General features: G+C 41.7%; 1 protein-coding gene across 1 annotated transcript in view; it reads left to right on the forward strand.

Annotated features, from left to right (window-relative positions):
* Positions 1-3,023: 3,023 nt before the first annotated feature.
* Positions 3,024-26,004, forward strand: part of tusc3 (tumor suppressor candidate 3) — a 136,265-nt gene continuing 113,284 nt past the window's right edge. The window contains exon 1 of the mRNA XM_034238570.1: positions 3,024-3,163. Within this exon, the coding sequence (XP_034094461.1) occupies positions 3,059-3,163 (105 nt within the window). The 5' untranslated portion in view covers positions 3,024-3,058. The remainder of the gene's footprint in view (positions 3,164-26,004) is intronic.

Raw genomic sequence — 26,004 nt, forward strand, 5'->3', positions numbered from 1 at the left:
ATAAACAGCTTTTCTCTTCCTCCATATTATCTCTCATTTACTTGGCTTCATCTGCTGCTTGTCCACAAATGCAAATGTTTAGCATCCCTCTCACATACATGTTGATGTCATAATGGTTCAGCAGAAACAAATATTAGCATTACGCTATTGTCATTTCCCATATGAATATGCACTTAGCTAAATTAATCTTGTTTGTCTTTGCATTTCTCCTCATTCCTTAATGATGTTAGACACCCTCAATACTATAGTGTGTCGTTTTACCTGCATGCCCCTAATTTGCTCTAAAGAGCCATGCAGCTGTGCACTGGCAGCAACTGACTTTAACAGGCTCTCTGTCTCTCTCTATGTCCCTCCGCTCTCTCCCTCTTACAACACTCTCCTAGGCTGGGATCAGATAGGAGCTGTATTCTTCTGCTTCATGCAAAGTGCAGCTGTTGGCTTTGCTAGCTGCACAGAGAGAGTAAAAGCCTATGAGGGTCACTCCATGTTGCCATGCAGAAGAAATGTTGACAGCAACTTAGAAGTTACTGGTTATCATTTCCTTGCTTACCTGAGATAATGTAGTGGATGCATGTCAAAATGAAGACGAGCAAGTTTAAGGAGGATGAAGGGAGCAGCACAATACAGATGTGCAAAATTCATTTCAACAAGTGAAACATTTATTTAAGTTTGCACATTTGGAACAAAAGCTAAACTGTAAAAAGTCCACTATTGCTTATTGTAGTGAATATGTTCTGCTTTTGGTAATCCTCTATGATCTTTGAGTTTTGAACAAAAGCTATTTTAAAATGTCAACTTGGATTTGGGAAAAGGTGCAGGGCATTTTAATTATTTTCTGATATGGACCAAATCATTTATCAGAAAATAGTAAATAATAGCCTGCCGTCCCTCAAACATAATGTTTTCCGAATCCAATCTGTGCTACAGTTTATTAACTCCTGTGACCTTTACATTGAAAAAGTTGTTCAACTTCCGTCCTATTCTAGCAATGCAAAGTAATGCCACGGGAGTCATTTGACAAATTATGCAACCAAACCTAGCACGTCTGGGGATTTTCAGTGATGGAGTTTCCATAGAGCGAATGAACTGTGGTTTAACAAGACTGCAACACGTTCTGATTGTTTCACGGTGCATTGGCTTTAATATTCCTACATGAGTTTCATTTCAACAGTGTGTGTGTGTGTATGTGTGTGTGTATGTGTGTGTGTGAGAACAAGAGTGAGAGAGACGGGGAAGAGCTTGAAACTATAGTAGACTTCATTCTTTATAAATAATCACTTCATACAATGCTTGCTGATTAATATTTTTTGTGTGATATTCACACCCTCCCCCTCCACTACCTCCGCATAGAAAAATACGTTTCTTTTGTCTGTATTTCTTTCTTTTTTTAAAAGATAAACAGGTCTATTGGTTTTCAACAATATTTACTACCTGAAAGTAATTTGATGTGGCTCGGAGCAGAAATGTTGTCAACAGAGGGGTTATCTCCTGAGTAGGCCTGCAAACAAAAAGACAGACAGAAAGCTGTTTTGCACCAAAGGGTAAATGCAAAAGTAAACTGTATTAGCCACTTCCTCTATCTTGACTCTTGGTTAGAGCCATAATACTACTCCAAGCAGCAGGACAAGTAGAAGCCCATGTACAATCTATAGAATCCCATACAATAACCACTGTATTTTATTGTTATTTATATATTGTATTGTGTATATTCTCCATTTATATGTATATGTTTTACTTGATTTAACTTTTTACTGTTTTGAAAATTAGTAATTTTATAAATGTTTTGTGTGTGCAGCATGGAGGGGGCTGTGACTGCATTACATTTTGCAATCCTGGTTTGTATAATGACATAAAGCTGGACCTTGAACTTTGTAAAACTGCCATATAATCATTTGCAGAGTTTGGGTTAGATCAATGAAGCTGTATTTTGTTGTGGTAATGGCCACAAACTGGATTATATGATATGTGTAAAGCATCTGCATACAAACATATCAATTATCAAAAATACAAACAAACTAAAACATAGCACCACTGCTCAGAATATGAAAAGTTATAACTGTTATAGTAATGTTTTTTGCAAGGCTAATGTACAGCACTGCATTAACCAAAAAAAGTGCTGAGGTGTAATTTCATGAGGTGACAGTGAGACATGTCAGCCCCAATGAGTTACCATTAATCATTTGTCCCCCTCAATTAACTCTATGAAGTGTCTGCGACAATCTCACCACTCCCAGAAAGTATTAGAGAGAGTAACAGAGAGACAGAAATATGCAGTCCTTGGTTCAGACGTTTCATTCCTTCCAACTTTTGATGAATAGCAGGCCAAGCTGAAGACCAGTAACTTAATCAGGGGGGACATTTTCGCTCAGTCATCCGTCTAATCTCTGTTCTAAGATTGAAACAAGTCTTGTATGGGAACATAATAAAATGAAGTAAACTAAAACATTGGCAGCATGTGGATAGCTATAATACCGAAAATGTGTTAAAGTTACCCTTTGTCTGCAACTTTGTATAAATGATGATGTATGCACGATTAATGTAATCTGTTACATTTCTATCTTAAATACTGACATTTGTTTGATATTGGAGCCCCATACAATTTATCAAGCATTCATTGTTATATTCAAATCAGTTTATTTAATCATCAGTGACAATAGGCATTCAAATGGGTGAACGATGCCTTTTTCTTTACTTGTTTGTATTTTCATCATTCCAAGGCGACAGATGTCCCTTTTCCACCTGACCTGTGCAGGCTTTTATACAGTAGCTTTCATAGTTAGGCTACTTATAGTGTTTTACAATTGAATAGCTTATTTTAATGAGGCTATACTAATCATGTCTTAAACTGTTCACATTAGATGCCTCACCCTAAGTTAAAATGAACAGTATGACATGTGTTTGTGTGAATAGAAAGTAGTATGTTGGTAAATTCCTGTTAGCCTTAACAACTACAAAACCCAGAGGCTTTCCACATTTAAACTCTCTTTCCGTTGATTGGTTGATTCAGCATCCAATCACTGGTCGGAGACGTGTCTCGCAGTCAGAGCATCCTTCCGTCATGGCGTCTGTTTGGGCTAAAACCTCCGTTAACCTGCCGGTTCTGTCTGTTTTCTTCCTTTTGCTGCTATGTATGCCACCCGGGGGAGGACAAAAGAAGAAGGAGGTAAAGATTGTTCTGCTTAAATACGTTTTCCAGTGAATATTGATGTGCTTTTATTGAGACGATTGTGCAGGTTGAATCGGCTGCTGTGCGTTAAGCTAGTGAGCATCAGTCAGGATGACCAGGAAGGATGTCGGAGTGACGTGCCCGTTATCTACTGTAAACGTAACTCTTTTGATGTAAATATAAGAGACACTGCTTACAGACGGTATTCTTACGTTGTGTGGTGGACTATTTCTTGTGTGATTACGTTTTGTAGGCGTTCTGCAAGGAGGAAACATCCGTGGCTAGGCATAGCAAGCTAATGTAGCTAACGTTAGCTAATGTGTGTACAGTGTTCCGTAAACAAGTACATTACATCTAAGTTGCCTACAAGACACACTTGAATATATTATAGCTACACAAACTACACAGGAATGCATTGCTGCGTTGATGCCAATACACATTTTATTCTGAAATTCGTGCAAGGAGGAAGTGCTGTGTTTTTACTTCTTGGTAGCTTAACAGTGTCATTCGACAATGCTGGCGATAATCTAGCATTAACCACAAAAGCTGCGTTATGCTAACTGAATGATGTTGTATTTTACCGGAACAGCATAAATCCTTCAGGTTTGCTTTCAAAGATCGTCATGTGGTTAGTTTTATTTGAATTATTAGGTGATGTATCGGCTTAAAGGGTAGTCAGGCGGAAGCTATTAGGCTTGAATGAGAATAGCCTTCTTCTTCTTCTTCTTCTTCTTCTTCTTCTTCTTCTTCTTCTTCTTCTTCTTCTTCTTCTTCTTCTTCTTCTTCTTATTCTTCTTCTTCTTCTTCTTCTTCTTCTTCTTCTTCTTCTTCTTCTTCTTCTTCTTCTTCTTCTTCTTCTTCTTCTTCTTCTTCTTCTTCACCACTCGGTTTGCATTTATAAAGAATGCACACATGTGTTTAATCGTTAATGTCAGATATGTACTAAGTAAATACATTTGTTCCTGCTCAAGATTAGATTCAACTTTATTGTTATTGCACATATTACAGGTACTGAGACAACGAAATGCAGTGTAGCTTCTAACCAGGTGCAACAAGCAGTAAAGTGAAAAGTAATGTACACAATCTACAGAATAAAATATAGAATGATGAATAAACAGTGAGGGGTATGAATACACTAGATACACAGCAGCCTGAGAGCAGTATGAACAGTGTGTATGAATATGCTAAGATATATAAAGTATGAAAACGGTAAGCAGTGCAAGTATATTATAACATATATAGATATTAATTTCATGATGATAAACATTGTGGAACAATGATGAAAAATGTGAATGGAAGTGGCGACGTAAAACTGACACAAAACAACAATAAACTTTTGCCGAGCCAATTGGAGAGTTTCATCAGCAGCACGTGGAAAAAACCACCAATGAGCGCTCAGCTCGAGATACCAGCGAGTCGTTTCCCATCAAGCATTTCGCTTCCGCAGCCCGTGGAGAGGAACTGCGCCGCCGCGCCGCGCCTCGCCGCGCCTCGCGCCTTTGTCCCGCGAGATTTCAACGTCTCATGTGGGCGAGCCTCCAGAGCAAGTCGGACAAAATGACTAACCATCATGCAACGCACTAGCAAGATGTTGATCGCAACTGCGCAGGTCTGCGTCGGTCTCGCTTGTCTCAAACAAGCATAGTATGTCTTATCTGCACGTGCTTTGTGTTGAATCGACTAAAAACGACGATTTACACATATGTTGATGTTGGCTAGATTAGTAATTTGCCATTTTCGAATGGAATCTGTAAAAACATAGTCTTTATTTGTATCCTCTGCTGGTTGTTCCTACTTTTTGTCAAAAAGACTGAAAAATATCACTGGAGCAATTTTAACCATCTCACATATTTATGGTAAATGTCAAATAACACGTTTTTCCACACTAAATGCAACATGTCCAGTCACAGGTTATATATTTGTGACTCATGATTTATGCCTTTGCCGCATACCAAAAAAGTGTGGTCCTCATCATAGTTTGTTAAAAACTCCATGGGGCTCTGGTCCCATGTGACTCCTAAAGGCTGCTGGCAGGGATTCAGACTGGACAGAGCCCAAAGAGTTGTTCCTTTGCTGTTAAAACAACAAAATAATCTTTGAAATCCAGTTGTAAGAAACATACCAATGTGTTTAAAGGCTTTTCAGACATAAAAAACACTTCGTAGTAGTTATATTCACAGAAAGGAATTAATTTCTCTAAATTGTTACCATGTGAATCGCAAGAAAAACAGCTACAGCGTATGTATCACTCAATGTTTTTGATTGTCCAACATAGCTAGAGGACCTCATTGCATCAAGTTGAGCTGAATATGTAGCAGAAGACCCTGCATTATTTAGTGCACTCTAATGGCGCATTTCCACTAGAGCGCGGTTTAAGCGTGCCGATGCCTGGCCCGTTTTTGGTTGCGTTTCCACTAGGGCTGTGCATCTTCACTGGTCTCACGATTCGATTCGATTACGATTATCCAGTCAACGATTCGATTCAATTCGATATCCCGATGCATCACGATTCATACCAATGCGTTGCATCCTCAATTTTCTATATTACTGCACATGGCTTATTTTTCATCAATGCATACATGCAGTAAATACATATGAACTATTTTTATTATTTAGAAAGTGCTTCAGAAATCAATAACATAAATGTCTTGACATTCATTTATAAACCAAAATAAATGAATTGTATAGGTCTAGCCTCCCTATATCTGTGTGTGAAGTTGTTCCATCCTCAAAAACAAAAAAATAATGCTTCTGCAGTCTAGCTGCAGCTTCTAGCAACGGTCTTCTGTTAAAAAAAGGACACTGAATGTCCTGAATGTGGCATCACACACAGGACTTGAGTCTGAACACAGCAGACAACAGGAGTATTTACAATAGCATATACAAACAAAAATACTGCATGTGGGTGCACACTTACATTCTCTGTCTTACTGTTACATAAATCCCATGAATGTATGAGATTAAATTAGCTTCATCATATCTCAGTGAATAATAAAGTTTCTATCGGGTCACTATCAGCCTGTCACTCATTATTTTCAGGAGGGGGCGGGGTTTGGAGGAACGGAGAGGAGACGGTGATCGCGGAAGCTTTTTTCCTCCTGCCTTCACAAACTTTACACACGTATATATCGTCTGAAAATTGCTAGAGGACATTCATACTTTGCAATCCAAGACTTAATTAAATCCACCAAAAACCTGACATGATTGTAACGTGATTATTTTTGAAAAACATAAATCCCTGTTCCGCAGCGACACGGAGTGATTCAGAGCGGGTCCTTCTGCTGTTGGTTCTGGACTGGTGGTGTTGGGTTGGTGGATAAAGCAGACTGCTCCGTGTTTGGTGTTGCTGTGCCGCTGTCACGTCTGTTCCCTGATCTCTGCGTCACCGACCGATTTGATATTAAAGTGACAGAAAAAAAAAAACGTTATAGTAAAGCCGCGGCCGGAAAATCAGGAAGCAACGTTACTACGCTATAACCGATTATCTTCTGTCACTGCATCGAGACCGAATTGTCCACGTCCGCATCGCAATGCATCGTAAAAACGATTATTTAACATTATTTAACCCTAACCCTACCCCTAGTTTCCACTAGGGGTAGTTCCGGCTAGCGGGTATTTTTTCACAGTTTTTCTGGCTTCACAAAATCGAGAACCTTTTTAAAATGCGTGTTTTCTGAATGGAGACCGGCTAAGCTAACGCAGTATATGCTCCGACCGTCCACACTCACAACAACGGCCTATACAGACATAAATAAACCAGCGACTGTATTCTCCATGACACAGACAGTCTGTGGTTTGTACTTGTTTAACTTTTGTCTAGTTTCTGAACAGATATGAGGAGCTGTGAGCTCTGAGTGCTAAGAGCTAACGGCTGATGTTGGTTTTCTGTGGTTCGCATTGAAGATGACGTCACGGCTCCGCCTACACTGTGTTACTATAGTTACTACCCCAGCTACTAAACTGTAATGGAAACGCAGCATAAAGTGAGCCTGGCCTACCAAGGCCTAACTATACCGTACTAAGCCGAGCGAGGCCCTGCAGTGGACATGCGCCATTAATGCACTTAGTACTTTGGCACCCAGGGCGCACGTCTGTGGCCTCAGTCAATATGGTAATCACATTAGATGGCGGAACAGGAAGCTGTGCCTGAGTCTGGTCTGGTTCAGGTTTATTGAGCTTCACTTGCTAGCTTGCTAGGAAAAAAAAGTGTGAAATAAGGTCTCCTCTTCCATCACCTTCTTCCCTAAAGGCAAGTTTGCAGCTAGGTCTTTTTGAGACAAGACTCAATTGGCTTGCTATACTGTTAAAATGTTTATAATTTAGCAAAAATGAAAGTCTGGTTCTTAAACTTCAACAAGAAGGTCACATTGGAGGCTGAAATAATCAATGTTTATTGGTTGGCCTGAGTTTGTTTTAATATTTGGTTATGAACTAAGGATTTTTAACCAAATAACAGTATGTTAATGTATGCACTACCTCATCTGCAGCTCTACTGCAATTCATTTAGCATACGAATATAAAATTGATGAGTGGACAGTACACACTTTGAAATTAATACATGATGGGATGCATAGACAAATACATGACAAGTGAGCAATTATTTGAATGAATGAATAAAGAATTGAACATGTCCACAAATGGATGAAGAAAGAGCTGACTGAGTGGAAGAATAAACTGTTGAATAAATGGACAGATTAACCACTGAAAGCATTTGAATGAAAGAGAGATTGAATGAATAATTGAGACTGACAAATTTGCCCTCCAGTTCGCTGTAAACACAATCTCGGCTTGCGAGGTGTATATGTGGTGAATATGTCCCAAGTCAACCACTGTGGGGATTCTGGGAACGTTTTAATTTGAGAGAGGGGACCATCTCTAATAATATAATAACATTTTAGCTACATTTATTTCATTTATATTATTTAGCATGACCTATAGAGATGGTTTACATGATTATGTAATGCCACAAATCATTTGAATCACTTTATTGAAGATATCATTTGTGTGTACAATTATACCTTGCAAATTAAAACACAAAATTCTGAGGAAAGTTGATGCAGCTAATGTATACTTTATTAACATTGTTTATTGCAGCAGACATATACTCTTGATGTCCTTGCATTATTTATTGTCTTAACAAACCTTAGAAAGTTCTTTGGTGTTCATATTTTATAGTTCAGATCTTTCATTTAATTTCAAACCTTTATTTAATCAGATTGGTCCCATTGAGATCATAGATCTCTTTTTCATGGGAGACCTGCAGCATATAGGTTCCACATGAAACATAAAACAATAAAGGACATCATACATTATATTTACAGGATGCATTTATATAGTTATAGACATTTACAAGTGCCCATAGTATAAACGAGCATTTCATTTAGCCTAGCTTTAAAAACATGCAGAGGAATGAGATTGCTCAGTTTCAATTATTGCTGAAGATTGTTCCAAGCAAGTGGAGCTGCGCACATAAAAGCTGTCTTACCTAAGACAGTCCTTGCTCTTGGCACATCTAACAATACTACATCATGCGATCTCAGACAATAGCTGCTTGCAACTCTCTGTGTTATCAGAGAGCAGATATAATACGGGAGTTTACCCAACAAAGCTTTATAAATAAACGTGTACCAATGACTGAGCCTCTTTACAGTAAGTGATGGCAAACATGCCTTGGTATACAGGGTACAGTGATGTGTAAGTGCTTTACAATTTGTGACAAATCTCAGTGCGCTGTGATAGGCGGCATCTAACTAGCCAGTACATAGCTGGCCAGTGCGGAGCTATCAGGATAAGTGTGTGGCGTTGCTCTCTCACTCTGGCCAGAGTTGGGGGTATCAGAGCCAGGGGTGGGAACGCGTACAGAAGGCCCGGGGGGCAATTTTGCGCGAGTGCATCCACGCCTAACGGTGCATTTAGATCGCGCATCGAAAAGAACAGCTGACACTGAGCATTGTCTTTCGATGCGAACAGATCCACCGCGGCTCTGCCGTAACGCACCCACAGCTGGCTCACAATCCTTGGATGTAGAGTCCAGTCTGCATAAAGTGGTATACCTCTGGACAGTAGATCTGCCCCGAGGTTCATCACTCCCGGTACGTGCGTCGCTCTCAGAGAGAGGAGACGTCTACCGCTCCATAGGATCAGTTTGCGCGCCAGTGTGTGTAACTGGAGAGAACGCAAACACCCTTGGCGGTTAATATACGATATTGTGGTCGTATTGTCTGTCCTCACAAGGACGTGATGTCCCCTGAGGAAAGGCAGAACGCGTTTTAGGGTGAGAAACACCGCTAAAAGCTCCAGGTAATTTATGTGCGCCCGCTGGAGGTCTCTGCTCCAGAGACCCCTCACCGGGCGACCTTCATAAATACCTCCCCAACCTGTCAGACATGCGTCCGTGGTGACCACTTTCCGTGAAAGGACAGCACCCATAGGCACACCTCGTACTAGAAAAGTCGGGTGCAGCCAGTGGCGCAGTGCCATTACGCATTTCACAGTAACCATCAGTTACTGTGTTTTAGGGCGGCCACCCAGCGCTGAAACTCCCTCCCCCTGTAAGCGTCCCAGTCGTACGACCAGGATGGCTGACGCCATGAGCCCCAGCAATCGCAGGCATGATCTGAAGAGAACATGTTTGCGCAGCTGGAAAAGAGCGAGACAAGCTCTGAAAGCTTTCACTCTTTCCGCTGACAAGCGAGCTGAAAAGGGCACCGAGTTCAGGTGTAAACCCAGGAAGAGTATAGTCTGCGCGGGGCACAACATGCTCTTCTCTGTGTTTATTATGAAACCCAGGTTGAGCAGGTGCTTTACGAGGACATTTGTCTGCGTAACAGCCTCCTGCTCCGACTGTGCGAGAAGCAGCCAGTCGTCCAGGTAGGTCGCCAGGCGAATACCCTGTTGTCTTAACGGGGCTATCGCGGCTTCCGTACATCGTACAAACACCCTTGGACTGAGAGACAGACCGAAGGGGAGTACTCTGTATTCATAACAGATCCCCTGAAATGCGAATCTCAGATATTTCCTGTGTGGGTAATATACTGGGATGTGAAAATACGTATCTTTCAGGTCGACTGATGTAAACCAGTCGTCTTGTCGCACGAGCCACAGCAGAGATGTGTGAGTGAGCATTCTGAACTTATATCTTCTTAGATATTTGTTCAGAGCCCTCAAATCAAGTATTGGCCGAATTCCGTTCCCTCCCCGTTTGGGAACGAGGAAGTACTTGGAATAGAAGCTGCCCTGACTCTGCTCGGCGGGTACAATAGATATAGCCCTCTTTTCTAGGAGAGAGAGAATCTCTCTCTCCAGAATATGGGCTGACTCTCCTCGGGCCTGCGAATGCAGAATGCCCGAGAAGCGAGGGGGGGTGACAGCGAATTGGAGTCTGTAGCCCCGTGTTACTGTCTTGAAAACCCAAGCAGATGATGTGAGCATCTTCCACTGCATGCTCCTTAGAGCCAGTGGAGATGTCACGTCTCTTCCCCTCTGAGTCTCTATTTGTTGTGTTATGGGGCCCTCTAGTGTCTGAACACAGTGGTGCCCCTTTTCGACAATCCCCACCGACACTGCGCATGACGGTGGTGCCTTCACAACCCCAGCCGGCACTGCGCATGCGCGTGGCGGTGGTGCCTTTAAAGCCCCAGCCGGCACTGCGCATGCGCGTGGCGGTGGTGCCTTTTAAAGCCCCAGCCGGCACTGCGCATGCGCGTGACGGTGGTTCCTTTAAAGCCCCAGCCGGCACTGCGCATGCGCGTGACGGTGGTGCCTTCACAGACCCGCCTGTAATCCGCCTTTTGAGAGACTCCGTAGCTGCTCTCAGAAGGGGAACAGTTGACGGGCTGTTTATTGGTTTTATTGTTTTTCTTATAATTTTTTTGAGCTGCGCCCTCGGCCTGAAGCCTGGATGCGTCAGCGGCAAATGTTTTATGACAGAAAAATCAACAAATGTGTGACATGTGTTTGTGCGGACTTGTTGAGGATGGTGTTGAGGCATCTCTCGAGGCGGCGGGAACACATTTAGAGCTGGGGAACCGTGGACTTCCAGCTCTGTCACAGAGGGGAGAAGGAGGGGCTGTCACGCCGCTCGCTTCTTCTTCCTCGACTGCTGGCCGAAATTCTGGGTTGGCTGCGCCTGAGCTGCAGCCGGAACCGGAGATTTTCTAGGCCAGCTCGCAAAGATGGCACTGTTTGTCAGAGCACTTCATCCTTCTGGGATTTCATGAAGAACAGCTCCAACGCCTGTGTGTATGGGAATGCCTCTGGTGCTGGTCCATTAACTGCCAGTGTTTCCCACAGATCTGAAATATACTTTGGGGGGTGGTGGTAGCGGGGGGGGGGTTGAGGTGACGTGCAACAACATTAACCTTGCTGTTGGTCGCTTGTTAGCAGACCCTTCACGCGATGGCAGAGCGAACAGGTACAGGTACAGGCAGGGTCCATAATGATAGCCCTATAGTTTAAATCTACTACCCACACATGAACATATGGAAATGGGTTACTATTTAAAAAAATATATTTAGGAACCTATCCATGTGATTTTTAGTGGGGGTCGACCTCAAATCCTCTAGGGGGGTCCAGGGGCATGCCCCCCCCGGTAAGATTTTATTTTTTATTTTGGAGTTAAATGCATCAATCTGGTGCATTTTGAGGGGAAAATAAAGAGACTAGATCTATGGAAACACCTATATTTAACAGAACTGTATACATTTCAATAATCATAAAATCAAGGCCATAACCAATAACATACCATTTCCAATATGAAAAAAACACTGAAACTTGTTTATTAATTTAGTTTTGGTTCATTTATAGTTGTGAGTGTGTCTGTGCTCCTGAATCAGCCTCTCCTGTCTCCCTCCTCTCCCCCCTCTCCATCCTCTCCCCCTGCTCCTCTTTGAGGCAGCAGCAAAGACTAGTTTTCTCTCAACAAGTTTTAAAAGTGTATCTTACCTTTTTTCACCTAGTTAACTTTTTATTTATTTATTCATGCATATTTTACTAATCACATTACATTTCATTTAGCTGACGCTTTTATCCAAAGCGACTTATAATGACCGATTTCAGGGACATTCTCCCTGGAGTAACTAAGGGCTAAGTGCCTTACTCAAGGGCACACTAGTGGTGGTGTTCCTGGCGGGATTTGAACTCACAGCCTTCCGATCTTCAGCCCACCTCACTATCCATTAGACCAATCACTACCCTCTCAAATGGAAATATGTGTTTACATAAATGGTGACCACACCGTTTGAGACCCACTGAGAACTTAGACTAAGTTAACTATCTAAACACTCAGAGAGTCCTTTACCTCACCTGAGCTGAGGTTATCCCGAGCTTGAATGACACACAGAGACCAATCAAGGGCTTTGATTTATGATCTGTATGACAGTGGCCATGTCGGCAGGCCACATCATGTGGACAGCCAGTCACCCTGTGTGAGGCAGGCCACTTAACAGGCCAGAAGGAGGCGAGATCAGAGCAAGGGAGCGAGGGATCATTGTCTACAAGTTAATCGATCGCAGATGGCGTCGTGGTCACGGACGAATAAAAAAAAAAAATTTATTAAAAAAAAACTAAATGGGTCGCGAAATATACTTGGGCGGCCGTTAATATACCTGGGCGGCCCGCCCAAGTATAGTCTATGTGTGGGAAACCCTGTAGCGGGAACCGGAGGTCTCCTTGGCCATTTCAGGCCACGGGATGTCGAGTCTGGCCGCGGCGCGTTTACACACGGCCTGCAGGTCCATGCTCAGACAGGGCGAAGCTGGTGTGCTATCGCCCGGGAGAGCAGCCCTCGCTCCAGGCTTTGCAGCCTGAGCCGATGACATGAAGATGTCCTCTTCATGTTCATCCGACTCGGACAGGAGGAACACCGAGGCGTCCTCTTCGTAGTCCAGCTCGAGGACATCCTCCGCGGGTGAGACCATGGTGAGGTCTAACCGGGAGCCCCAGCTCGGTAAAGCGTGGGGTCCCGTTCCTGCCGTCACCGGGTCCCGGCCTGCCAGGGCGCGGGATTCCGGTTCTGCAGCCATCGCAGATAATGAGCCCCAGACCGACACGGAGAGGGGTTCACTCTCTGCGGCGGACGCCCCCGCGTCTTGACTGCCGGCCGGCAGGTCAGTGGACATGGGGGGGTCCTGCTCCGACAGGCTAGCTTGGCGTGCTAGCCGTCGGCGGAGGCTCTTCACGGTGAAGCGGACACAATGTCCGCACGAGCCGGGGTTGTCGATAGCGCCTCGGGCGTGTTCCAGCCCGAGGCAGGACGAGCAGACCTGGTGTGTGTCTGTGCCCGAGATCTTCAACCCGCAGCCACAGAGTCAAGCCACCGAGTCCCTGACTCCTCTGGTGTGAGGGAGAGAGGCGTCCATCTTGTTCGCCTCGTGGCGTGGAGAGGACCCGCTCTCAACAGGTAGGTTGGGAGAAAAAAAGGTAACCACCCTGTCCTTAATCCGGAGAAAAGGACGGTGTGGGTCTTTTATTCCCGGAGAATACTGACTGGTGTGACAGTATGCTCCTTTAATCCTTTCCTCCTCCGTGGGGAAGAGAAAAGAAAGAGCTTCCTCGCTACCGTGGTGTCGATAGTGAGGGAGCGAGCTAACGCTAGCTTGAAAAAATCAGACCTACCTTACTTTCCGGGGAAAGAGAACGGCGAGGTCGATTTCAATACTAACTGGCGTTAGTATTACCGTCTTCCTGCGAAGCAGAAGGAGTAGCCGGCGAGCGCCCGTCGACCTAAATGGTTATTTGGGTTCAGTCTGTGGACCGTTAAGCTTGTCCGGCTACTATAGAGATGTGCTCTGAAGCGAGAAGAGGTGTTTGAATGACGCATGCGTCGTGGCGCAAGCTACTTATAGGGGGTGAATTCCCTGACGCTGACGTCAAGATCACCAGCCAATCAGGATTGGCGTAATGAGATTGATGCTTCCGTTTGCTCCGCGATGAGGCGCATCCCATAGTGAGACATTGAACGGAGTATTATGAATGAGAACAGGACTTGTTTCTGAAAAAGAAACCTAGTCTAACCCTCAGCTTTTTAAGCAGGTTATTGACATGAAGTTTAAAAGTAAAACGAATCATCAAGCCAGATACCTAGGTATTTATAACAGGCAACCACTTCGAGTATTATTCCTTGCGCAGTTACAATATCCAAAACAGGCTCTGGTGTCTTTTTAGCTTTTGAAAATAGCATTACCTTGGTTTTATCAACATTTAAAAGAAGCTTAAGCTCGGCGAGCTGAGTCTGAATAATGTTAAAAACAGCCTGTAATTTAACACTAGCCTCCTTAATGGAGGGACCTGCACAGTACATCACGGTATCGTCCGCATAGAAATATCTAATTTAATTGTTCCAACATTCTGCTTTAAATATATCTGTTTACCAACTCATCAAGCATAAAAAAGCCTACAATAGTGTCGATGAAAGCAAATTATAATATCTCGAGCAGTTGAAAGTAGGAGTTTAAAAAAAAAAGAAAAGTTTTTCAGTTATTAATACATTTTTCACCCAGGGACAGGCTGCTAACATCAGTGTTTTTTTATTTTATTTTTTTAATTTAACCAGATAAAAGCATTGAGATACAATCTCATTTTCAATGCTGACCTGGCCAAGAAGGCAGCAACGTTACATATAACACAAACATATAAAATACAGAGAACATAACTAAGAAAATAAAAGACAAAAAAGCAGTCACTACATTGTGCACATTAGGACAGTAAGAAAGGTACACTACTTATTACTGCAAGAGCAGCTGGTTGTAAGGACTTCAGACAACTTCAATTTAAAACATGCTATAGGGACAATTGCCCTCAGTTTTAGGCGTGATTGAAGGTCATTCCAAGACCAAGGACCATAATGAAAAAGACTCTTTTTTCCAGCCTCAGTCCGCACAGCAGGTACCTGGAACCGTATCCAGGCACTGGATCTGAGGTTGTAAGAGTCACAAACTGGGGCAAATCTGGCACATATGTACAGTGGAAGCTTACCTAAAATGGCTTTATACATTAATAAAAACCAATGCTGCATCCTACGCATAGTAAGTGAGGACCATCCAGTTAGACTATACAGTTTGCAATGATGAGTCCTATAGGGTGCATTTGATATATAACGCAGTGCAGCATGGTAGAGTGGGTCAAGTTTGGCCAAAACAGTGGGACAGGCAAATCTATAAATGGTATCACCGTAGTCCAGCTGGGACAGGAATAAGTCAGAGACCAACCTTTTACGGGATGAAATTGAAAAACAACATTTAAGGCGAGACACCCCAGGTGAATAGGGTAATTTTTTTAACTTAAAGGTATCAGCTAGACATTTCTCCAGTTAATTACTTACAATAAGGCAATTCTCTTTTGTATTACAAGTTTTCTGAAATAGCATGTTTAAATATGCAAATAACCATTATCTCATTAAATATGCACATATTTTAACACATTTCAGGAATCGAAATCTGAACTTTGGATAAAGCCAGGTTCAAAATTCTTGTTTAATTTTGTAGTCATATTAGTATCTAAGGCTTTTACAGAAGGGATATTGGATATCTCTTTTTATCACTCCATAAATCAGAAAATACTGTCAACAGCCCTAAAATATCAATTTTCGCCATGTTTTTAGGTATACAATGTTGTATAATTCAGGCTATGAATGATATATAAACAAACCCTTCTGTAATAGCCTTCATAATATTGATAGGAATATAACTGGAAGGTTTGGTGTCTCTACGTGCTACTGAAGTTGAAATTTCGAACTCAGAGTAGGAGAAAAAACTCATTTGGAGAAAACGACCTTAAAAGATTGGAGTGAGGCGCTAGCTAAACCCTCCTGTTCTTTGGATGATAGCTTGCACATCGACGCACTCCGTGAAGGTATTTCATGTTCGGGGTCATTTTTTTTTTGTATAACCTTGCTTCGTGCAAGTGACAATTGTTTTCGTCTTCTCTGTGAACGTTTTTTCGCCGTTCTTTTGCCATTTTGAGATTTCAATTTCTAGCGGAAAGCTAACCAGGAAGTGTTTTAGCACACCACGTGACGCAGCTGAACGAATCACAATGAGATTTCGTTTCTTGGTTTAAGACCCCTTTGTGCTTTCACGATTGGTTGCTGATACAAAGGAAATGACCATATTTCGATCCAATGAGATTGTGCAGGAGAGACACAGCTTTCCAACGATATCTCTGTTGACATGGTGCACACAGCGGTCGCGGTACTTTATGTTACGTTAGAATGCTAACTTTTGGTGAATTTTGGAGAAATCTACAGACGCAAATAGACAAACTATAGTAAAATAAACACTTAAATGTGTATTTTGTACGTTTTCCTTCCAAAAGCCTGAAAGAAAACATGTTATAGAATCAAAATAGCACAAAATCTCAAAATTGACCAGTACTTGAAAAACGATGTTTTTGCCTGCCATGTCTCGCCTTAAGTCAGCAAAGGAAGCCAAGAGTGAATTTCAATTTCTTTGTTAGAACTTCAATGTGATGTTTAAAGTTCAGATTACTGTCCAACCAAAAGCCCAGATATTTGAAGGTATCGACAAACTCAACAGAGAAGCCATCAAGGGTGTCAATGGAGAGGCAAGAGGACACTGACTTGGGAGCAAAAAGCATTGCTTTGGTTTTCTTACTGTTCAATAGCAGTTTAGAATCAAGAAGAGCATGCTGCAGGGTGATAAAATCAGATTTTAAATTGGAAACGGCCATATCCAGAGAAGGAGCACATGAGTATACAATAGTGTCATCAGCATACATATGAGAAGTAGAAAATTGCATCTGATTACAAATACTATTTACATATAATAAAAAGAGCATGGGCCCCAAAATAGAGCCCTGTGGAACTCCCTTCTCCAAGGTGACAGGGTCAGAGACAGTACTACCCAACCTAACGCATTGAGTACGGTCGGTTAGATAACTCTGAAACCAGCAAATGGCTTTATGACCGAAACGAGACACCAACATAACATTATACATAATGTGGTGATCTACAGTGTCGAATGCTTTGGCTAAGTCAATAAACAATGCAACACAAACAGATTTTGTATCCAAAGCAGCCTTAATATCGTCTAAGACTTTCAGACTGGCAGTCACAGTACTGTGCTTTGATCTGAATCCAGATTGCATAGGGTTAAGGATGTTATGTGAATTTAAAAAAAGTTTTAGCTGAGTAGAAACTAGGGACTCAAGAATCTTTGATAACACAGAAAGATTTGAGATAGGACGTTAGTTATTCAACTCTGTGGGATCACCAGCTTTCAAGAGGGGTGATACCAGAGCTTGCTTCCACACAGCTGGCAGTGTGTGAGTGGACAGGGAGAGATAACAAATATCAGTCACTGGTTGTGCTATAATCTGAGCTGCAATTTAAAAAAATAACGGGTCGAGGCCATCAAGCCCGGCAGACTTTTTAGGATCAATTGAGTACAAACCCTGTAAGACGTCAGAGACCGAGAAAGAAGCAAAATCAAAAACAGGGGAGTTCATCTCTTGACTAGGGCTGTGAGTACGACCATTTAGAGTCATGCCTTTGCTCATCGAAAATGTGACAAGCCTTTTTGAAGTGAGCATTGAAAGCATTAGACATACCATCTCAATCTGAAATAAAATAATCACTGACCTTCAGTTTTTGTGGGAAACTAGAAACCTTCTTGTTCTGAAGTGATTTAATTGTTTTCCAGAATTTAGAATGGTCATTAAAACAATCAGTGGTTAAGCTCAGATAGTAATCAGCTTTAGCTTTTTTAATAAGGGCTGAACATTTATTTCTGAGGACACGAAAAATAAGCCAGTCATCACTAGTGTTAGACTTTCTAGCTAAGGACCATTGCTTATTTCGATCATGAATTAGATCAGATAGTTCTCTAGTAAACCATGGAGTGTTCCTATTCTTAACTCTGAATTTTCTAAGGGGGGCATGTCTATTAATAATCGATAAAAAGCGATCAAGAAAAAATTGGACGGCAGCATCGACAGATGGAATTAACGCTATGAAGTGCCATTTAACCTCCGCCAGATCGTGTAGGAAAGCCTGCTCAGAGAAGTGTGTGTTTTCAGCAATGCATTGATTCATATTCACAAAACACCAGGGAGCTGCCCATTATAGCCAGGTGTGTAAATGAAGCCCTGTAAATACGATGTCCTTTTGTGTTCTGTTGTTTTATGTTCATGTTGTAACCTACTTGCTGCCATGTTGGACAGGTCTCTCTTGAAAAAGAGATCGATGATCTCAATGGGACCACCTGGTTAAATAAAGGTTTAAAACAAAAAAAAGTGCTTACATTTTTTTTTTTTTTTTAAATTAATTAATTAAAAAAAGAATATCGCGGTAGATTTTGTCAGTCTCACGACGGTCTTGGGACGTTTATTTACCGCAATACCGCGATATTCGGTATATCGTAACATCCCTAGTCAATACCATTTCATTTTGGCATAATGGTCTGTTCTGTATGACTCTGCATGACACGCACACACTCTCACTCAGTCACAACTCACACACTCTTTCGATGAGCCACAGGAGAGATATTGAGGGGTTATAATGTGAGAAATGTTCTTTCCCAGTTGCCTGCCTGGGGCCATGGTAGAGGAGGTGGAAAAGGCGGAGGAATATCTTATTTAGCTGAAAATGGACAAAATGGTGAAGCAGCATTTTGTATTCATCCCACCAACTGCCCTTCATCTTCCCCTGGCCATTACAAGCTTTAGTGCACACCTGTAAGGCTAAAGGTTAATTTAATTAAGTTAGTCCGAAAATGTTGAACATTTTACGTCTGGGACAAGGATATCCAAATTCTTAACCAGTATTGAAAGCATATTTTATCTAATGTTTGTCATCTTATCCTTTCCTCTACTTTTCATCATTTTTGCAGTGAAAGCTACATGGCAGGGACAAGATCATGTTTTTATTTCACTGTTTCTTTTAAATACATTTTTAGTCTGCCTTTGCGGTGAAGAGAAAGGGTGAGGAAGGACAGAAGAGAGAGTTTAAGACTTAAACATTTACACATTTCAGTTTAGTTGATGTATGAGTTGCTGTTGTTGCTATTTTTAATCAACTGTTGATTGAAAGACTTTTCACCAATCATAGTGGCTGCTTACTCTCCCGGGCGTTTGAAAGTGTAGTAAAGTTTACTGTGTTGTCCTTGAGCTAATGGTAGCCTAATTAAAGGTTATAACCAGTTTAATGTTTATCCTTGCATTGGGCTTCTTTAACCACAGGAAATCTGTATGCACTAATCTTATTAATCAAAGCTAATGAGGCATTAATGTTAATTTAAAGTAACTTATGTTTATTGGCAGAATAACATATTATTTGATAAGATTATAATTGTAATGTTACATTTGCTTTAGTGTTGTTAATGGATCTTTGGCAAATCATTTGACTGACAATGAGGTTCAGTGAAAGATGTAAATTACCTTTTTATGGTAAGGACATTTTCATTTAACTTGTTTTCCCTAATCAGGATTGATGTGCAGGTGTTTGAATAGATAGCTATACAAATTGTCTAAGATAAGGAAAAAGAGACAAATGATCCAGATTGTGAAAGGCACGGGGAAAAAATAAATCAATTTGAAAGGAAAAAAGGTTTGGTCAGCAGTGATAGACCCCTGCCTGTTTTAAATCCTGCTATATGTCCCTCAGGGGGTGGACAAATAGAGAGAAATGATATTTATATCCTTTCAATACTTCCTCATTCATCACCCCTGCTCTGCTAGATATTATATCTAGCTTGTGTTGTGTTTCTGTCTTAAGGCTGACTACAGCACAAAGTAAGAACCAATGTAAGCACTTCCTTTACCTAGGCCTATATAGTCAGGGGAGGTAGAGAGAATAAAAGTTGAGGACAGCAGGTCTGAGGCAGGGAGAATTATATATCTAGAGGGTTATATATCTAAAGAGAAATAGAGATTTCAAAGTAGTGGGCTTGCTACCACACCCAGGGACGAGTCAAATAAGTGGATCGGAATAATAAGAGCCTACCTCTGCACACAGAGGTGCAATAAACTACTGGGTTGGCCCTTCAGGGCATAGCCCAAGCCATTGCTGAGTTTAGACTGGGGCTTATGAAGCTAAACACTGCGTAAGCACTAATGACTCTCGGTTTTCTGTTTGACCTGTTCATTGGAGGATTAACCATAGCTCACAATTAACGCAATCTTTGTTCATGGATTTTATAGTACAGGCAGGTATTATAAGAAAAGGTAGCTCTTTCCTACTAATTGTTGCCATTTAAAAACCATGCTGTAAAAATGAATGCCTTTTATCATGCTGTGTGGGGAGCGTAGATTGTGGTTTCAGTATTGGCCCTGCTGTGAAGGTGCTGTTGTCAGTGCTTTGAGATGGGAGGAAGGAAGTTGTTGACTATGTGTGCAGTTTGTGTTAGTTACAGTCATCTATCCAATGTCAGGCACCATACTGGGTTTGATTTAGTCTAAGTGCTACCACATAGTGCTTCCTGGGTTTGTCTTTAACTTTCTGTGTCTCCTGAACTCCAGCTGTTTCCACCTCCAATAGTCTCTAGGCGACAACCTATTCTCTTCCCTTTGCATCTTACTTGAACACAGTCTTTGATTTATTTCTGACTTTTGCCAAATGGGAGTTTTTCTTTGGTTTTCCTGTTCATGGCTTCCATGCTCGCCAATGCTTGCTCTTGTGGATTCTCCCTTTTCCTCACCACAATAGATGTAAAGGGTTCAATGATTTGAGGGATGAACATCGTATCCAACCCATTTCCCCTTGTTGCCAGTACACCAAACTGTAGCTATAATGGTTTCTATTATGCACAGGAAATGTTTCAATGTTCTTCCAGTAAATTCAGAGGTGATTTGTTTGGATCTCGCTCATTAGCCGTAGTAATCTGAATTATTGATGCAGTGGTGTCAGGCCTGCTTTCTCAATGACTGATGGCCTGTGTTACCAAGTCATTTTCCTCCTCAGTTATTCCTCCCTCTCCTCCTCTTTCCCCCCCCTCCACCTTCCCAATACTTCAATAACATATTTTCTGTGTGGCAAAAAGGATTTCCATCTCTTGCTTTCCATCACCTTGTCCACCCCTTATCCATCCTGCATCACCTCCCATCTGTTTTTTTCTTTCAACCTCCCTTGTCTCTGAACTCCTTTGACATTTCTATAATCATATGGTGTCATGAAATGATTTCTCTCTTTTGCCTTGTTCCCTAATGTTCTCCTCCATTGGGTCCTTCCCTTGTTCCCTTTGCTTTCTTCTTACATCCCCTTGTCCCTCCTTCCTAACTTTTGCCATTTTCTTTACATATCTGTGGCTAATTTCTTGGCGAGCTCTATTAAATCTGAGAGAAGTGCAGCGTGTTTCCTTGCTGTTGTTAACATTGAGTTCTCAATGTCATTCTTCAGAGTTATTGGCAGCTGCTCCTTTTGAAATGTCTTTCTCTATTTTGCTTCGTTTCTCTATGAGTCAGTTATTTTCTCAATCAGGAAGTCAGTTACTTATTCAATACGCAGTCAGACTTCCTCTCGCTTAATCCCTATTCAGTCAGTCTGTTACTTTGACATGACCTCTTAATGTCACTCAGTTACATATTGTTCATCGCTCACTTATTACTTGTCGATCGCTTGGCCACTAGCAACAAGTATATGGTCTGATAGTTGATCACTTTCTTACTTGCATCCAATCAGTCACTCAAAAATTGAAGTCATTCATACAGTCAGGTTTTCCTTCACTTTTTAACCTGTCAAAAAATCACAAGACAGGGAAGTCAACTACTGTATAAGTGATTATTAATTTAGTGAGTTATTAAAGACTTAAAATTCATGTTAAAATGTTGGTATTTACTAGGGGTTTAGTGCATCACAAGTGTTTGAAATGCTTCAATCACATTCATTTTGTTACATTTTTGCTAAATCAACTGCATTACTATAGTCCTTGTCAATTTCTTCTGGGTTTTGGCCTGTATTCAGTGTTTTGCCCAAACTTGAGAGGCTGGAGGGCAACAGAGGACGCTTGGACAACTCAGATTCTTTCTTTTTGTCTTTATTTTCTGCACAGCAGTTATTTATAAGACACTTCATCAGATTCTCATCAGGTTGAAAACCTTCAAACACAGAGAACAAACAAATGTTAGCACACATGCAAACAAAATCACAAACATTTTGTATACCTAATTGCATTATTTCTAATAATAATAATAATAATAATTCAGTCACATTCCATTTTCAGGGTATTATAATTATAATGATAAATTGTGAGTTACCTACAAAACATCATTAACTTAAATGAATTAATAAGAAAGTCTCTTCTACTTGAAACAAAGCAACCCAGAAAACCTCACTGAACACCATCTGCGCTGCCTAAAAATATACACTAAACAAAACGGAGCGCACATCATAATTCCTGCCCCTTTTGTTGCCGTGTTACCGGAAGCGGCATTCATGTTTTTTAATAACAGCTTGCTTATCATTAAGAAAAATAGACTACGCTATTCAAAATAAAACAAATACCCCCTTGGTATTGAACAATACTATCACAATAATAACCTGAACGAAAATACATACAAATAATTATTTATCCGTCCGTTTTTCTCAGATATTATTATTTTTCTTTCAATATTGACTTTCGTCTCGACAGTCCTCGAGCTTCTTTGTAGTGACAAACAATAGATGACCAAAAAAACAAGTTAAAAACAACATACACCAAGAACAACAACTTGGGATCTCCTCTGTGATATTTAGCCTAACCCCAGTATTTAACACTTTTTGGCTTGTTAGCCAAGATCTCTCCTCCACAGTGACAGTCCTGGCTGTAGTGTGTGTGTGTGTGTGTGTGTGTGTGTGTGTGTGTGTGTGTGTGTGTGTGTGTGTGTGTGTGTGTGTGTGTGTGTGTGTGTGTGTGTGTGTGTGTGTGTGTGTGTGTGTGTGTGTGTGTGTGTGTGTGTGTGTGTGTGTGTGTGTGTGTGTGTGTGTGTGTGTGTGTGTGTGTGTGTGTGTGTGTGTGTGTGTGTGTGTGTGTGTGGTTAGAGATTTAAAGGGATATCTGGTCCGCTTTTCAAATCTCCGCGCGTCCCTATCAAGCTGGTTATAATACAGGAAGAAATCCAGAGCTACCAAGTAAACAATAATCTACTTTAATGGTAATATGACAATGCAATACAATCAATACAGTACAAATTCAATACAGTTATTCTTTGGGATCCCGAATTTACCTGCACGTGAGCCAGCCAGAGGAAAAAGGCTGAACACCGTGTGTGTGTCTGTGTTTATACTCTTTGACAATGGGAGGAGTTATCAGATCCTCCCATTTGGACCTCCTTGATTGGCAGCCCCAAATATCCCTAACACCTTAGACCTTAGGTTTCCCCAATCACTGTAGCTAGATCTAAGTTGAATGCAACTCAAAACATGCTCTCACCTTCCCCCATCTTCCTTTGTCCTCAAAAACACATGTCAACAGGCCCCACATCCAGCTCACAGTTTTACCCAAATTATTCCCATTTTAAGCTTATCCATAGTTTGCTAACATGAATACATACAAATATTTCACTACAAATCCCCCTTTTTATCTCCTTCTCCAGAGATAAACTTAGACAAGGCATTTTGAAATATACCCACTGTCATTCTTTTCTACTGTGTCCGTCCCCCAAACATTGTATAAATCCATCCGAAGCTGGTATTTAGAGTACTTGAAAACTTCATGGAGACAGAACACCACTTTCCATGGCATTGAAGGAACCATGAGGGGGCAGCTGAGTGCTAAAATCATCAGCCCCCCCCCCCCCCTCGGAGGAATAGCCCACAAGGACAGCTAATAGGGAGGGGGAGATGCGGCTTTCCCTTCACGGGTGGAACTGATCAGAGAGAAGTAGACTCCTCTGCTGCCTCGACAAGTCCCCTGTGCCGTCCTGGCTTGCCGTGTCTTTGTCCCCCCGATCCGCTGACAGCAGCTTCTGGGCTGCCTGCTAGAGAGATGTCTTCCTCCTCCTCCTTCTCCGGCCCGCTGATGATGCCTCCCGGGTCGTCTGCTGTAAGGATCTCTCCAGGGTCCTGCTCCTCCAGTCCGCTGCTTCCGAGTAGTCCACGTCTGCCAGGGCCACGTCCGTCCTGATGTCGTCCCCTGGTCCTAGCAGGTGGTTTCCCCGCCGCACACTGGCTCCCGTGGTACGAGCTGTCCCCCTTTTCTCCCAGGCAGACGGCATAAGAGGTCCGCTGGGTCACTCAGTCGGGGCCGGAGAGCCTGGGGTTGAGCCACTTTGTCCTGATGACCTTCAGCCAGACGAACTCTGCTGTGTCGGCCTCGTGCTTCTCGGGTCCCCCTTTTTGCGCCAGCAACCTGTGTGGAGAAATCTGATACAACTCCCTCAAGCCTACGCTCAGCTGTTTTGACCCACTTGGAGCCTGTTGGTGGGGTGTCTTGAAACAACAGCCGTCTGTGAACAGGTTTTCTAAATTAATTGTAGACCTCGTATCTGCCAGTGCAGCTTCAGAATCTTAATACTTGGATTGTGCCAACTAAATAAGAACCTCAACATCTTTAGGTAAACTAAATAACATATTTCAATAGCTCTGAATTTCTGACAAGCATCCGTGTTTATTTTTAAATTAAATCCTATTTAAAATCCAAATATAATATGAACTGCTAATGTTTCTGGTAAAGAAACACACTAATGTTATGGATTCAAAAACAACCAAAATCATGATACTAACAAAGTGAATGATTTCCTGGTGATACTGCTTCTACCTGTCAGTGCTTAGATATTATCACGCTGAAAAAATGAATACAGAATTCCAACAAACTGTCATCAAATGTCTTTCTATTATACATTTAGATGAAATGTATATCCCCATAATAACCTAAACAATAAAGTCTATGGCTTTTACTTCTTTACCAGGCTAGTTACATGATGTTGTCTAAATTAAATTCTGTCTCAATACACTACTATGTTTTAGCTTTAACTGTAATATGTTCTTTCTACATTTCAAACCTCAGTTACTCTAATGTCTGTTAAACTATTACAAAATTGTTTCATTATCACAGGTCAACTTCTTCGGTATTCCATTCTGGAATTACATCTCTCACAGTAGCCCCTTGGCCACTGCTTCTGTGTTACCTGTTATAACTCAAATCAATATTTAGAAACATCTCAACATTCATCAAACAGTATCTTATCCCCAGATATGGAGCAGGTTAATTACATTCAATGCTCAGTTTGAACATCTGGGTTGGGGCGGAAGGTTTCTGTCAATCCTTAAAAGAACAATTTAAATTGTGAATTTTACAGCCATGTTGACATTTATACATTATACACACTCCCTCCTTTTACACATGAAATCATGTGTAACAAAACCCTGTAATGGGAGGGGAACAAAAACTGTCAGGTAATTGGTTAGGGACATAACGAACATTATTTACAATTTGACATCCATTATCATTATTTCCACAGTAAACACTTCAGTGAAAAGAAGTGTTCCTCTCCGTCCTTCAGGCCTAAAAGAAACAGAATCTTCAGATTTTAGTTTTACATTTGCAAACCGCCAACTCATGTGAGAGTAAAATATAACCGGGTCACATGTGCGGTTTCCCCTTTTTGTGGAATTTTTAGGAAACCTCTCGTTTCCCTTGGAGCACCAAAATAATATGTTAGTCCAAAAACATGCTTGGTTGGTTATTGTTTTAGAATCATGCAGTTACACTGATCACATGGCGGCATTCATTCACACTCACACTGTCTGGTTGTCATGTCAAGTTTGGTCAGCTTCACCCCAGAGTCAGTCATCCACAGTGCCTTGTCAAGTTACACTGTCGGTCAGGGTCAAAGGTCAGTTGGTGTCATTCTTTTTTGGCCATGTGTCGTGCTCTGCAGAGACTTTGACATTTCAGCATAGGCCAGTA

Source organism: Gymnodraco acuticeps, unplaced genomic scaffold (assembly GCF_902827175.1).
Source record: "Gymnodraco acuticeps unplaced genomic scaffold, fGymAcu1.1, whole genome shotgun sequence".
NCBI lineage: Eukaryota > Metazoa > Chordata > Actinopteri > Perciformes > Bathydraconidae > Gymnodraco > Gymnodraco acuticeps.